Source organism: Pleuronectes platessa, chromosome 2, assembly GCF_947347685.1.
Source record: "Pleuronectes platessa chromosome 2, fPlePla1.1, whole genome shotgun sequence".
NCBI lineage: Eukaryota > Metazoa > Chordata > Actinopteri > Pleuronectiformes > Pleuronectidae > Pleuronectes > Pleuronectes platessa.
In genome coordinates, this window is record NC_070627.1 from 6773814 (window position 1) to 6789211 (window position 15398).

The 15398-nt window shown below is 39.1% G+C and overlaps 1 protein-coding gene across 1 annotated transcript; it reads left to right on the top strand.

Annotated features, from left to right (window-relative positions):
- Positions 1-849: 849 nt before the first annotated feature.
- LOC128460117 (immunoglobulin-like and fibronectin type III domain-containing protein 1) lies at positions 850-13213 on the top strand. Its single transcript, XM_053445162.1, has 23 exons — positions 850-883; positions 3799-3957; positions 4046-4185; positions 4395-4494; positions 4598-4621; positions 4968-5013; positions 5093-5288; positions 5685-5798; positions 5893-6055; positions 6138-6410; positions 6496-6813; positions 7077-7228; positions 7391-7532; positions 7637-7930; positions 8015-8314; positions 8640-8816; positions 9741-9869; positions 9981-10289; positions 10917-11002; positions 11129-11321; positions 11568-11864; positions 12407-12727; positions 13206-13213. Exons 1-23 carry the CDS (start codon positions 850-852, stop codon positions 13211-13213), a joined length of 3975 nt encoding a protein of 1324 aa, XP_053301137.1.
- Positions 13214-15398: the final 2185 nt, after the last annotated feature.

Consider the following 15398-nt stretch of genomic DNA (forward strand, 5'->3'; position numbering starts at 1 on the left):
ATACCATCAGAAGATCAATATATCAAGCTTAACGTCCCAATAAACCCATTATGCAGGTCCAGAAAGAAAACAGTTCTGACACTTCAATGGTCTAGAATCGAAATTTGAAAATGTAAAATATTCAAATGTTTGGATACCAATTAGCCACACCATTATAACCAACTACATTTGTTAATGCTATGTAAAATTTGAGTGATAAACAAATACATAAATAATCAATTCAAATTTAAGCCTTTTGGGAAACTATGCCTATTTGAACAGAATTATGTGCAATCCTTTATTCTGTCTGTATATTTGCTAAGTCATTTATTACTTAATTACTTTTCTACTGATGTGTCTACTTTTCTATCCCTTTGCGGCTGTAACATGTGAGTTTGCAGAGTAGTGGTGCTAATCATACAGAAAATCATCTGCTCAGACAATTTTTTTATCTTACACCTTGTTCCTCCTATATCACTTAGTTGTTTTACAGTAACACACTCTTCTGCTATATAAATGAAAACTATGCCAATAACAATAACACCTAATATTAAGAGAGCCTTGAGGGCTGTGACCCAAAATGTGGAGAAACACTTCTAAAGGGCCCACAGAGGGATATGAGGACAGTGAAGCACATAAGTCTTTCCTTCTTTTAACATTTATTTGAAAGCCATTTTGATTTGTTGTACTTTATGGGTTGATGATAAAGTTTGTGTTTCTCACGGGAACCCTTTCATTGTTCAAACGCCTGCCACGGAGAAGTGCAAACAACCATCAACCACAACGCACAAAGCGCTGACAGCTTTTCTTTGTGTTCCAGCCCGGGAAGCGATAACGGCTTTTATATGACAAATAACTGACAACGCTGCAATGTTGGATAAAAAGCGGGACCCGAAGGCCGTAGGTAAGTGGCTGTTTATGTGTTACTGTTTACTGCTGTTATCTTTAATTACATAAACAGTTCTAACAAAGACCTCCTCTCATATATATGTACATTTACACAAAGGTTAAACTTTTACGCATGTGAATACAAAGTCTTAGGGGGGCTCTCACATCGACCTTGTTTGGTCTGAACCTTCAAACTTTTCAGTTTAGTCCGATTGTAAAAAAATAAGTGTGGAAAGTTCCACCATCCGAATCAACGAACCAAATTTGAATGATCTGGATCAAGGAAACACCATTTGGATTATTGGGAGTAGGTCAATTTGGAGAGTTCAGACATCTCGGACCGATAGCAGGAAGTTGAGAGGGCATTAAACGATAGAAGAAGAAAAAGAAGCAGCTCATAGGATTTCTTTAAGTCTGCGCCTCTGATGATACAAAGATTGAAGGATGAGGACAGGTAGGGTTAATTCTTAATTATTTTATATGCACGTTATTCAAAAACATTAGTGAATACAATATCCTGATTGATAACGCGCCAATGTCTGACACACAGCCTGACTCAAAACCAATCAATGTCAAGAAAGGTAGACGCAGAACATCTAGGTGCTGATGATAGAAAGTTTGTATATTATGCAAAAGTCTTAAGTCCACTCTCTAAATTTCTGTGTGAAAACTTAACTAATCAGATCAAATGATGCAGCAAAGACATGAGCCTTGGTTCAGACCATCAGGCGTGAAATCACCCTTTAATACATGAAAAGGCTTTCGGGAGAGAGAGGCTGAATTATGAATGCAACACAGAAAGATTGAAAGAAACTATTACCGCACCAACTCCAAAACGTTGGAACTTATTTAAAGTCAAAAGTAGCACTTGACTGGAGGGAAGTTTCCTGTGGAGACATATGAAGGACAAGGAGTGAACACCTCTCATTTGCTTCCTCTAAGAAGCACTTTACCAGTGTTTCTGAAAACCATTCACACTTGTTCAAGAGGCCTCGTGCTGGTGGCTCAGAGTGGTTTCATGAAAAAAGGTGTCAGTTTTTATACAGCCCACACGATCTCAGTGAAGGTGTGCTCCAGCCTCCACTTCTTCCACGAGCGATTGGTATTCAGAAGCAAACAAGCCACTGCTGTCCCGACACACTTGGATTATACGGGAATCAAATGCTCGAGGAACAAGGTTACGATAATCCTGCCTGCATTCAGACGATATACCAGTGTTAAACCGGCCCCTTGAGAAATGACACATGGTATTTTGATGAATATTCAATCCTCCTGAAAAAAAGAAGTGACGGAGACTTATCTGAATTCTGCTCACACAGAAAGTGAAATACAAAGCCAACGCTGGAGTTTAATATTTGTCCGAGCAAATCTTTCACTTCAGAGAGGATCAGATTTCCATTTCTTTCGTTTTTTGTCGTCTAATTTAAAACTTAAAAGGACTGTGAACATTCACTTCTATTTTTATTTATTTTTTTAAAGGAGCTATGAAACCTTTAAAAGTTTAAAGTCCCATACGTGATTTCAGGACATCACTCATAGTTCAAACGTGCGCAGATGTGGACGAACTTGTCGAGCAGTTGTGTGAGTGTGGTTGAGTTGTGTCACTGCCTTGATTCACCAGATCCTGGAAACGAGTGCTGCAATACAAACATCCTAATCCTACAAATGAATAATGCATATGGGTTTTAAAAAAAACGGTAAACTATCATGATTACAGGATGCACTCGATTCTGCAAATAGCCGCCTGGTAATTAGTTGTTTGACCTATTTAAGAGCCGCGGCTGTGTGTTGAAATCTTCCGGCCCCGAGGTGACTCCAGCAGCGGCTCTGAGTCATAATGAGGTATGATGCTCGAGCTGAAAAAAGTAACAGATGGTCAGTCGGAGTTTTTGTGATTTTAGCAGCTGTTGGATGAGCTTAGTGTTGAGCTGTGACTCATCCTACAGTTGAAACGTTAGAGGGCTGAACAATTTGACACCTTCCTCTGTTTCGCCCGTCCGCCCAACCACAGAGAAGAAGTGTTAATGGCAACTAACGCTAAAGCCTGAGTGCTGCGGCACACTAGAGGATTTACAACTTTTGACCAATCATAAAACTGTGATTCCACAGACGTAATGACAGATTTAACCCATTTTTAATCTCATAATCTTCAGAACACACACACTGGACCATTTGGCTAGAGCGTCACTACACACACATACAATTTGTATTCCGAAAAACTTGAAATCTCACAGAATCTTGCGATATCTTCTTATTTTCCAGCTTCTTTATGGCGTTTGGCAAACAACTTTTAGTCTCATTACCGCCACCTACAGAGCTGGAGTGTGCAACACTCATGTTACTTTAATTCAGCATATTACATTTACATTTTGCAGCGCGGGCCGGAGCTGAGTCAGAGATGTATTGTTGTGTTAGGCGCAGCTGCACAATTACACAACAGCCGGTTGGTGACACTTCAGCTCTCTCCCTCGCTCTCTCTCACTTTGGCATCTTTAAGAAAAACACAGGTCAATGGAGATAAATACATAATTTAATCCTAAAATCAACTTAATCAAAGCAGTTCACAAAATGTAAAGTTCTCATGATGTCGTGGCTGATGAGTGAGATGAACAGAAAGGAAATATTGCCCTCTGGTGAGACACAGTTGTAACTGCAGTTGCATGGTAAAGAAGTTACCAAGAAATCATATCAAGTCATTTATTCTTGCAAATCTTGGATATAATTTCTATCAAATAATTTAAATTTATTTGGAAAATAGAGACTTGATTGGTGGGATTTGACTTTGAAGACATTTTGAACTATATTCAATCCAATGCTTCGGTTCAGGGACATTGTACACGGTGAATAATGTATAGCCTGTTTAACACATGAAGCATATGTTTTCTGTTTATCACACGATTGTTGACTGGTCATACTTTCACGACCTCACAGTTGATTTATCAAACTATCAATATCTGGTCTTAACAGTGGCCATCAGGAAACAGTCCAGAATCCCTGGGGTTATAATCACTCAATGTGTTGAGCGAGTTCCTCTGGGGAAGACAACACCGGACTTCACCCGGAAGCCACTGGCCACGACTGTACAAGAGGGTAACAAAAATGATTCTAATAAAATGATCAGCTACTATTTACAGCTGGATTAGGATTAATGCGGCTCACTGTATTTTATTCTTTTTAGGTAAGAAAGCTGTTTTAAAAGCTATGGTGAGCGGAGAGCCAGCACCAACGGTCACCTGGGAGCGAAACAACGGGAAAGTTGATGACCCAGAGAAGTACAAGACCCGATATGATGAAAGAGCTCGAGAGCACTATTTAGAGGTGAGACAAGAGTACTCAAACAAAATTCTCCCCATCGTATAAAACACAAACTTAAACTATTACTTTCAAAATAAGAGGTATATTGCTGTTTTTACGTTAAGGATTTTATTTAACTGCTATTATTGAGAAAATCAAATCAGACAGATGATGTAATTCTTCCCGTCAGTGGGACAGATGTTTCTTCAAATGATTTTTTTCTGTTTCATCAGATACCCAATGTCAAACTAGACCAGGCTGACACCTACCGGTGCTTCGTCACCAATGAGTATGGAAACGCTGTCTGTGCCACAACACTCAAAGTTACTGAAGGTACACGACAAATTTACTAGTTACCATCAATAGGAATGGTTATTTCAATTAAACTACAATATTACATACTGTGGGTATGACTATTCCCTTTGTTTTCTTCTAGTTGGCAAGAAGAAGGGTCAGGCAGGTAAGATATTTATAAACAGAACTATGCAGAATGTTGTGTTGGTAACTGTGCCTGGTTTCCAGTCCAAGATTATTATTTTCTTACTTACTTATTACTAATTTTGATTCCTGCAGGGAAGAAATTAATTAGTTTCGAGCGTAACAATAAAAACCAGATGAGCAATTCAGTGTGTAACAATTAAATATTCTGCTTTGGTTGAAAATACCTTTATGGTTTCAAAGAATTATTTAAAAAGTATTAAAAAAATGAATTGTTTGTTTGCCTTTCTTACATTTTAAGGTTTCAGAAAAACTCTACTGAACAGAGTTGATCAAAAAATACAATGGTTGCATTTTATATTTTTCAGGTAATGGACAAGCACCACTGGATTTCAGATCAATGCTCAAGAAAACGTGAGTTCCAGTCAAAATTTGGTTGATAAACGTTTAATGCTGTAAACAGAGTAAAACATTTAACTCTTCTCTTCCCCAGTGTTGTTGTCACCAGAAAAAAACAAGTGCCACCAAAGAAAGAGGGAGAAATTGATCCGAAGCTCTGGGAGCTGCTTCTCAGTGCAAAAAGAAAAGACTACGAGAAAATCTGTTTGGACTTTGGAGTGACCGACTTCCGCTGTATGCTGAAGAGACTCAACCAGATGAAAAAAGAGAGGGAGGACGAACAGGCAAAGGTACTGCGTGAAGAAGAACAACTATAACAACTGCACATGAATTCATATACTTCTTAGTGAGGTTTCGAGCAATGTGTAAAAACTTGCACATATTTTGAAGTGAGGGTTTATAACTTTTGCCTTGATTTAATAAGAGCTGGAATAGAGAAAATCTGGATTCTTTTAAGACCAGTCTGTAAAAAAGTGTTTCACTCATAATAAAACTTTATTTTCACGAAGTGACAAGTTAATCTCTGAAAGTTTTTAAGTTTATGATTTTCATGGATGTTAGATTTGCCCTGAGGCTACAGCCGAGTGCATCTTTACATCGTAAATATCCAAGGCTCTGTTCAAGGCTGCTTGCATTTTAACTTTATGGAGCCAGATCTGAGGATGGATGCTTTATATTTGTTGCAGGTTATAGAGAAGCTGGAGGATGTGAAACAGATAGAAGTGAAACCTGGTGGGAGAGCGGAATTCGGCTTCAACATGAAACTTTTGGACCCCAACAGTGTAATTCATGTATACAAGGTGCGTTAAAATTCCACGATATTCAAAAGTGCCCTTTTTAAAGATTAATAACAGCTCTAAAACTAAACAAATGTGACTTCCTGTCTCTCGAAAGGATGGGAAATCGGTGGCATATGGTGATGAGGAAAATTCAAACCCTCGCCTTAAGAAAATTGGGACACAGTATGTTTTCAGCATCAAAGACCCTCAACCAGAAGATGCTGGATTATACCAGGTTGACGTTGAGGAAGCAAATGTCCTGACAACTGACTTTCAAGGTAAAGCTCACTGTTCTACTTTAAATAAAACAGGATATTTGTACTAGCAGGCGGTGATACGAACTTTCTACTCCTCTTTTAGTGCCTGATGTGAAGTTCGTAGACAAGCTCAAGGACGCAAAGGCCGTTGAAAGCGAGGATGCCGTCTTTCAGTGTGTCTTGTCCACACCACTCAACAGAATCACTTGGTCAAAACAGGACGAGGCACTGGAACATGGGGACAAGTATGAAATCACCGTCTCAGAGGACAAACTCACTCACACTTTAAGAGTCAAAGACTGTGCTATGGCAGATACTGGAGCGTATTATGCCATCGCTGGGATAACTTCCAGCGGTGCCTCTCTCATAGTGGAAGGTGAGTATAACTACTTAGAACATTATTCTTAAAGGCTTCAAAACAGTTATAAAGAAATAAAGAATTCATGCTGTCTGTGTTTCAGCCGATCCAGACGGCGGTAAAGGTCGTAAGGGCATCAAATCTGGGGATAAGGGTGATTTGACTAAACTAGCATCAGATCAAGGAAAAGACAAACGAGCACAGGATGAAAACGATTCGGCTGATTCAGGAGCTGGAGGAGCGGGTTCTGGTGACAGGTCTAGTGATGGATCGAAAGATGCATCTGGAGTTAAGACTGATGGAGGTAAAGGAGATGAGAACCTCCTTGGAGATGGAGACGATGAAAGCAATATGGGAGGCGGGGATGATCAGAAAAAGAAGCAATCACGAACTGGTCCTTTGGTTCCTGACACTGTTTCAGGTAAGAGCCTCCAATGCATTGTGGTAGTTTTAATTCCAGTGCCCTTAAGGTCTCTTACTACTGCATATATTGTCAGCTTTGCTCTAAGGGCCTGTTATCATCGAGAGTCAGAGAAACCATTCTGGACCGATTTCTGCAGCACTGGCTTTATTCCTCCACAGATATAATAGAAAGACCCTCTGCTCCAATCTTTATTTATGATTTTCGAATTCCTCTCCAATTAAATGTTCACTATGACCTGAAGTTCAACAACAGAACACTGTAATTCGACTTCTCCCTTACTGTTGCAGATCGAGGTGTCCAGTTTGTGAGTGGGCTGTCAGATACTGCTGCTAATATTGGTGAACGGGCCGAGCTGACTTGCAAACTAAGCACTAACGCCTCAGAGGGACGCTGGTATAAAAATGGAAAGCTGGTGAGTCAACCGCTCCAGAGGGATTGTCTTTGTACAGAACCAAGTCAAAGCACACCCGTGGATTACATACAGTATATACATATAATACACTTTAGTAAAAATACATAAAATCCATTGCATAAATTTGTGTCGTGAATATTAAAACTTTTTCTTTCTGACAAGTTAACCAATGGAGACGGTGTACGAATCATCAAAGATGGGGTCTGTCACAGGTTGATAATTGATTGCTGTAAAAAGGACGACTCAGCAGTTTACCGCTTTGAGGCAGAGGGACGTAAATCAGAAGCGAAACTTAATATTCAAGGTCAGAATCAGAAGGAGTCACTTGATTTGATATAATCTTATGATTTGCAATAGATTAAAGGGGTTCAGGGTTTTGACAATTTCTTTTTTTAACTCTCTGACCAGATCCGCCACAAATAGACGGCGAGGCTCTGCTTAATTTCACAAAGCCAGTTATTATAAAAGCAGGTGAAAGCGCTGAATGGAAGCTGATGTTCTCTGGTGGAGACCCGATGCATATACAGTGGTACAAGGATGATGACGAGCTGTTGCCTGGCCTCAATGTGAAGACTGAGACATCAGCGACTCAAAGCCAACTACGCCTCACTAAGTGCCAAAGGAAAAACAGTGGAGAAGTCAAAATCAAAATCAAAAACCAATTTGGCACAACCGAAGCAACGTCCAGACTTATTGTACTTGGTGAGTTGATAAAGAGACTTAGTAAATACATAATGCTAGTGTTTTCCTCTAGCACAATATGATTCCTTATCATTTTGTGAATAGACAAACCCACACCACCCCAGGGACCTGTGGATATTGTGGAAAGTGCTGTGACATCTGTGGAGTTCAAATGGAAACCACCGAAAGACAGTGGTGGGTGCCCAATCACCAGCTACATCATAGAACGCCAACAAGTGGGCCGGAGTAAATGGACGAATCTCGGCGAGATCTGTGGCAGCGATGCAAGTTACAGGGATTCAGGCGTGGACCCCGGAAGAAGATACTGCTACCGGATTCGAGCCAAGACGGCAGAAGGCCTCAGTGATTACCTGCAAACAGAGGTCATAGCTGCTGGAGTTCTGCGTAAGAATAAGATCATAGCCGAATTCTAGCAAGTAGAGGAATCGAGCAAATAATGTAACTTTGTTTGCTTTTTAGAAAATGTAATATGTACTATATAATACATAACTTTAAAATTCATGATTCTCATTTTGACATTTGCATTTAGCCATTAAATAACCAAAAGAAAACAACTGTCACTTAAGTATGGGAGTCAGTAAAGTCAACACGTGATATCTTGCATCCTAATGTTTTACCACCTTGCCTGTTGACCCAGATTTCTGTATAGAAATTATATCAGATGTATAGAGCAATAGATAACCTCATCAAAGCTAATTCCCCCCCACAGGATACCCAGGAGCCCCATCAGCACCTAAAGTAATCAGTGCCTTTAAAGAGTGCATCAACCTGGCATGGATTCCTCCCTGTGACACTGGAGGAACCAAAATAGTGGGATACAATTTGGAAAGGAACAAGAAAGGCACCAATTACTGGAGCCTGGTAAACCAAGGAGGGCCAATTACAGGTGAGATTATCAGTGGGAGGGGCTGACCTGAATCTGTACGCCGGCAGTAGGGATGGGGGGGGGGAAATCGATTCAGTTACGAATCGCGATTCTTGTGAATGACGATTTTAAATCGCCATGCTGCCTTCCATATCGATTTTTCTTTAAAAAAAAAAAATATTTATATATTTTTTTAAACATATTTATGCATGCAAACAACAGTGAAGCATAGCCTACTTTTGGTTTATTTCAAAGTCTATATTTTAAGTACACTTGTATTCATTCTATTTAATTTCCCTTTATTTATTGTTTAAAAGTAGCCTAAGTGGTATACATTTCTTAATCTGTCAGTTTGTGTGCAGTTGACAGGGACTATACAATAATAGTGCTCATTTTTATTTATATTCTCTATTGGCTGCCCGGCTTACATTAAGTTAATGTTAATATTTGAAATAAAACGTGTAAAGCTCTAAGTGAATTTGACTGTGTTAACCAAAAGAAATCGCAAGAAACCGTAATATCGAATCACAATACTTACAGAATCGCAATAGGCACAGAATCGCAATACATATTGTATCGCCACCTAAGTATCGTGATAGTATCGTATCGGGAGGTCCCTGCCGATTCCCGTCCCTAGTGTGCAGGAGGATTTACATGCACGCATGCAACTACTCTTATACAGAATAAAGGATGAACAGATGTAGAAATCCATCTTTCCAGAGATCCAGAGATTGATACTAAATTATGATCTTATGAGAAGATCAACCTCCTCATCCAGTCCAACTAGGACTACAAGTGAATACTGCATTCATGAGGAGAATGCTCAAAGTATTTCTTAAATGTTTTTTTTTTAAATTTCTTTCCACTGGTTTCACTTTGTGAGAATCAACGCAAATAAATTGATATTTCTAGAGACAGGATAACCATATCTTCTTTTTTCTCCAGATACAAAGTTTGCCGTGAAAGACGTCTTTGAAGGGGCAGCGTATGAATTCAGAGTGTCTGCTATCAACCTGTCTGGTGCTGGAGATCCTAGTTTTCCCTGTGACACAGTCATTGCAAGAGATCCAATGAGTAAGTCAGTCATATTGAGATCTTATAAATATTTCACTGTGGTTGTCTACAATGAAAATCGAATGTCTGTAGCTATTTGTGCCATAAAACCTGACTTTACTATCATTCCAGAACCTCCAGGCAGAGTCACAGACCTGAAATTAACTTCCTCCAACTACACCACGTTTTCACTGGCTTGGACTAAACCTAGAGAAGTGAAAGGGGTTGAGGATGAAGCCCAGGGATACTATGTGGAGATTAGACTGATAGAATGCCTCGAATGGAGCCGCTGCAACGCCGTCCCAATTACTCGAACTTCCTACACTGTGCTTGGCTTGAAGGCGATGGCCACATACTGGGTGAGAGTAATTGCCACCAATTACGGAGGTGATGGAGAACCTCAGGGCTTTGACAATTACGTCATTGCCATGCCCCCTCCCGGTAAGAGGATGTGAAGTTCAAATCAAGACTGTTACACTTTCTTAGAGTTTAGGTTTTTTGTGGGAAAATGTGTTTTTCCTTCCAAAATACATCTACACACTAAAACTGTCAAAAATACAGGAGAGCTCTGCACCAAGACAATAGTTTGTATAACAGCTACTCTTCATTCTTCTTAGCAAGGTACAATATTTACTTAGTTAAACAGTGGGATTGTGAAAAGACAGGAAAGAACAGGACTTTGGACATTTCAGCACAAATACAACAATGAAGTTCAAATGCAGCTTTCAACAAGCGTAGTCATTTAAACACATTGTAAAGCATCATGGCACCATGACAATTGAGGGAAACTAGCATCACTGTGGAAAACACATAGGTTCCAGTAACACAGAGCGATGTGACCTTTTTGGCAGCTGTTATACTCATGAGCAAAATACATCACAACAAGCACATGATCGGAAACTGGTCTAAATTTATAAAGGTGGTAAATGTCATCTGTAATAACTTCCTCTTCTTCCCTCGCCTAAAAAATTATTTCAAGCACAATGAAAAACTACATTTATACTTTCTGCTGAATTGTATAAACACAAGAAGGATCTATACATTAAATATTGTATTTTATTGTTGCAGTACGTCCCAAATTTAAAGACAGGAACATGAAAACCTTTGTGGTGGAGCGATCTGGAAACACAGTCCGTCTGAACATCAACTTTGAGGTACTTTGCTTCAGTTTTCCCTCCAAACAGGCTCAGTGGAGAATATATTGTAGTGTCTGAATGTTTTATTAAAATCATGTTAATCTTTATCAATGTATTACTGTAATATTATTTCAATGTCTACAGGCCTCCCCGCTGCCAGAGATCATTTGGTTAAAAGATGGTATTCCAGTGGCTAAACATGTGACAATTAGCAGCTCTGACAAAGGCTCTCAGCTGCTGATCCCCACCTCAGAGCGCTCCGACAGCGGCGTCTACACCATAACCGTCAAGAACCTGGTCGGCCAGGAGAGCTTCGATGTTGAAATCAGAGTAACAGGTAAATGGAGCCATTTTTACAATTCTGTCTCCAATCAAGATTAATAATGTGACTTGACTATGATCCCATCAGTTTATCCACAGTAGAATTTGCCGTTATAATTGTTCGGTGTTCAAATATGGTCTGTAGAGTCAGATGAGACAGTTAAATTTGTAAAAAGAAGACCAAATATATGAAAATACTAAAGTATAGTGTATATTTTACATTGAAACAAATGTATGACTGTGGCTCTATATCTGATTGTAGATGATCCAAGGCCTCCAGGACCAGTGGAGCTGGAACAAAACATCCCAGGGACAGTGACTCTGTCCTGGTGTCCCTCTCCAGATGAGAAGAGGGACGACAGACTACACTACCTGGTTTCCCAACGGGACTCCTTCAAGCAGACGTGGAGGACCGTGGCTGACAACCTCTTCAACAACAAGTTCACAGTTGTCAACATTTTGCCCGGGTGGGATTACCACTTCAGGGTGTTTGCTAAAAACGACATGGGCCTTTCAACACCTTCTGAACCCCCTGTGTTTGAGACCAGAAAGGACAAAGGTTTGTGTCCACCACTTCAATCAGAGAGATGCTAAATCATGTTTTCTATTCTACTTAGAAAAGTAGTTCTGAAATCAGTTATATAGACGTACGGAAATCAACACAGGCCAAAATATTGTGATTTTTCATTTCAATAGAAAACGGCTGATAAAAACCTTTTTTCCAGAAAGACAAGAGAACAAGTGGCATAGCACTCAATAGAGCATATATCTCTGCCAAGGCTGAATGGGTTCTTTGTTGGCCCGTGTCCCCTTTTTCCACCAAGATTCATGGAAATGCTTTCAGTAATTTTTGCTTAATCCTCCAGACAAATAATAATAATAAAAAAAAGCACAGCGTTGAATAACCTCCTTGGTGGAGGTAAGAAACATTTAAGCAGATATTTCCTTGAATTATTGAGGTTAGAAGAACTGAGGCTCGAGTGGATGTTGCCAGAACTAAATAGTTTTCCATCTTGATAGGGGAAATGTCTCAGGGACACTTTACTCGTTATTCAACTAACACAATTCTGTGAAGCTTTTATGCATTACTTTGCATTTCAGAAAAGTTCATTGTGAACATGCCAAAGAAGAAAAACCTGGACTTCCAGGCAGCTCCAGCCTTCATCGTGCCCCTGAAGATGCGTACGGCTCCTCAAGGCTACGAGTGTCACATGAGTTGTGCCGTTAAGGGCGATCCGGCTCCTCGTGTGACGTGGTACCGCAACAACATCAGTCTGAACACAGACACCAACTACCACATCACCAACGTGTGCGGTGTCTGCTCCCTGCTCATATTGAGGGTCAAGGACAACGGTGAATACAAAGTGGTTATTGAGAACAAACTGGGGTCCGCCGAGTGCTCAATGAACCTGAGTGTCAGAGGTAATGTTTACATTACTAATGTTAAAATTAATTATAACAGGGTGAAGATGAAACAAGCTAAAAATATGTTTCTTTACAGAGTGACGACCTCAACCTGCTGAACAGAGACTTGACCGGAAAGACTCCCAACGTGTTTTGAATTAATTAGATTACATCTGTTATAGTCTTCTCTTATATTTGAAATAGCGTAGAACAAAAACAAGAAAACACATAGTTTAGTTGTTTCATTATCCGCGCACCTTAATCTTTATAAAAGCATATAAGATATTTTAAAAACTACTTAAAACATCTCAACTCTTTAGCATAGACAAACTTAAAGTTACAATTATTTATCCTTGATGGTATCATTTGGAGGTAATGACTTCTAGTTGCACTATTGAGTAATGCTTTCATGAGAGGGCCCCTGCTTTCTTTGCATTGTATGCATGCCTTTACATCACACTGTGAATTTAACACTTATAAACTTGTGTTCATGTAGATTGGTAAAAAATTTTTTTAGTAAGATGAGAACTGTGGTGAGAATGAATTATGATCCTGTTCCTGCTTGGAAAAAAAATGTCTGCAGCATGACAACGGCAAAATTAAGTCAACTTTCAAGGGGGAAATGAATCAATGAAATATATCTAAATTGTGATGGTTCAAGTTTACCCAGTCTTAACATTTTATGCTTTTATTTGCAATATACTATGTGACATTTAGGGCCGGGCAGTAGAGTGTTAAAGGAATCGCACTTCAGCTACTTGCTTTTAAATGTCCAATGTTGTCTGTTTGTGTATAAGACAAATTTCAGAAGAGATTCTGACAATAAAGTGTGATCCAATCTAATCTAATCTAATTATTTGGTGTCTTTAACTATTTTACACACACAATGAGAATATCTTTAACTGCTGCCATATTGTTGTGCACCTTAGTATCACTCTTTACCTGAATTGCTCTGATGGCCCCTCACAAGCGAGCAGTAAGAGATCCACTAAATGACTGGAGGTCAGAGGGTTCAGAAAAGTAGACACCTGAGTTAATCCAGTGAAGAAGACTCAGATCTGCAGGTGCGTCCACTTCCTCTGCTGCTGCTAATGCTGCTGCTGCCATGACACCTCCGTGTCGTTGTTGGGAGTTTTCAGGACCACAGTCCAGAAGAAGGATGGAAACTCCGGTGTTTGTCCACCTCGGTGACGGTGCTGTTCCGCAGTCTCCATTAAACCTCAGCAGGTGACTCAGCAGGTAAATAAGCTAATTTACAATCACCTGTTTTCCACCAGACTTGTATTCTTAACGATACGAAACTGCAAATAACGGATTTTGTTTCTATTTTCTTGTAAAAAACACGAATTTAAATGAAACACCAGCTTCTGTAAAGGAGACTTCTACGCAGATAATTAAGAGTGGGCGGGGCTTTCTTAGAAAGAAGGGGGTAAAAAAGGAGGTAACGTCCTTTCCTTTCAAAATAAGAGCACGGCCGTTGTAATTTGTTTTCAAAATAAGGTTCGTAAAAAAATGAGAAGAGATTAAAATCTTTTTATTCACTAGCAGATTGTAGCCTATTTATAGTAGTAGCGAAATATTACTCTAGGTAATTTAACACTAGTGATGAAGCCTGTTGTTTTTATTATGTCCCAAATCACAATCTGATTATCATGTTACATTATCGATGAGCCCAAAAGGTGATTATAGTATCTAATAATGTTACTAATTGTCTTTATTACTAATAATTATACACAACTGAAGATATGTCACTAACATCAACTGGCATTAATTATAACGGTAGAACCATATACAGTCTATGGGTAGAATATACAAGGCAAATTCACCTCCTTATTCATGTCCATTTGTAACTACATTTATTTTGGCTAGTGATTTATTTTGGAAAGTCCAATATTGGAACCTGTAAACTCATGCAGTCCACCAAGATTTGTAAATGTGACTGTGACTTTAAAGTCCCATATAGAATCACTGGAACCATTGTTCATGCAACAAATAACCTTTTATTTTATGTAAAGCTATTTCAACAAACTAACTTAATGGTCCTGAATCGACCACAGCATTTAGATCATGTGAAAAATGAATTATAGCTATACATGATTTAAGATTTATTTTATAATATTAAGGTACATAATAAATAATAGGCTAAAGTATCAAATGACAGCTGTGAAAGGAAATTAAACTGTTCTTAAAGCTTGCAGTAAAAAGTACATGTATATCACCTGCATAGTTATTTAGAGCTTATAGTTTGAGTACATACTGTTCTCCTCTCATTTACTTTTTTTGTGAAAAGGTAAAAGTGCTAGTATCTGCCAGCAGGTGGTGCATGTTTGCTGCCACAATAATGTAGCACAAGCAACAAATGTGACAGTGGGGGTGAGGGATCTGGTTTAGGATTATTTCATGATTGTTAGTTTTAAAAACTATCAAGTTACAAGGATGCAGCTAACTTTAGTTTAGAATTGAATAGAATAATAGAAGAAAGTTAAGAATTGTCATATTGTTTTGTACACTCTTCCGCAACATGAACCCACCTTTGCTTGTATTCTTAATCTTACTTCTACTTTCAGGTGCAGTTTCAGCCACTTGCTTGAACCTGTCGAACAGTCTTTGTTCCTTTTTGTTGAAACATTTTGTTACCTAATGACAAGTTACAACACTTCCTTAGCATTGAAATAATTAATCTACTTCC

Coding starts and splice junctions, on each gene's coding strand:
- LOC128460117 (XM_053445162.1), top strand. CDS start 850: ATGTTGGATAAAAAGCGGGACCCGAAGGCCGTAG. Junction 7,931..8,014: donor GTCCAGACTTATTGTACTTG/GTGAGTTGATAA, acceptor TTTTGTGAATAG/ACAAACCCACACCACCCCAG. Junction 10,290..10,916: donor CATTGCCATGCCCCCTCCCG/GTAAGAGGATGT, acceptor TTATTGTTGCAG/TACGTCCCAAATTTAAAGAC.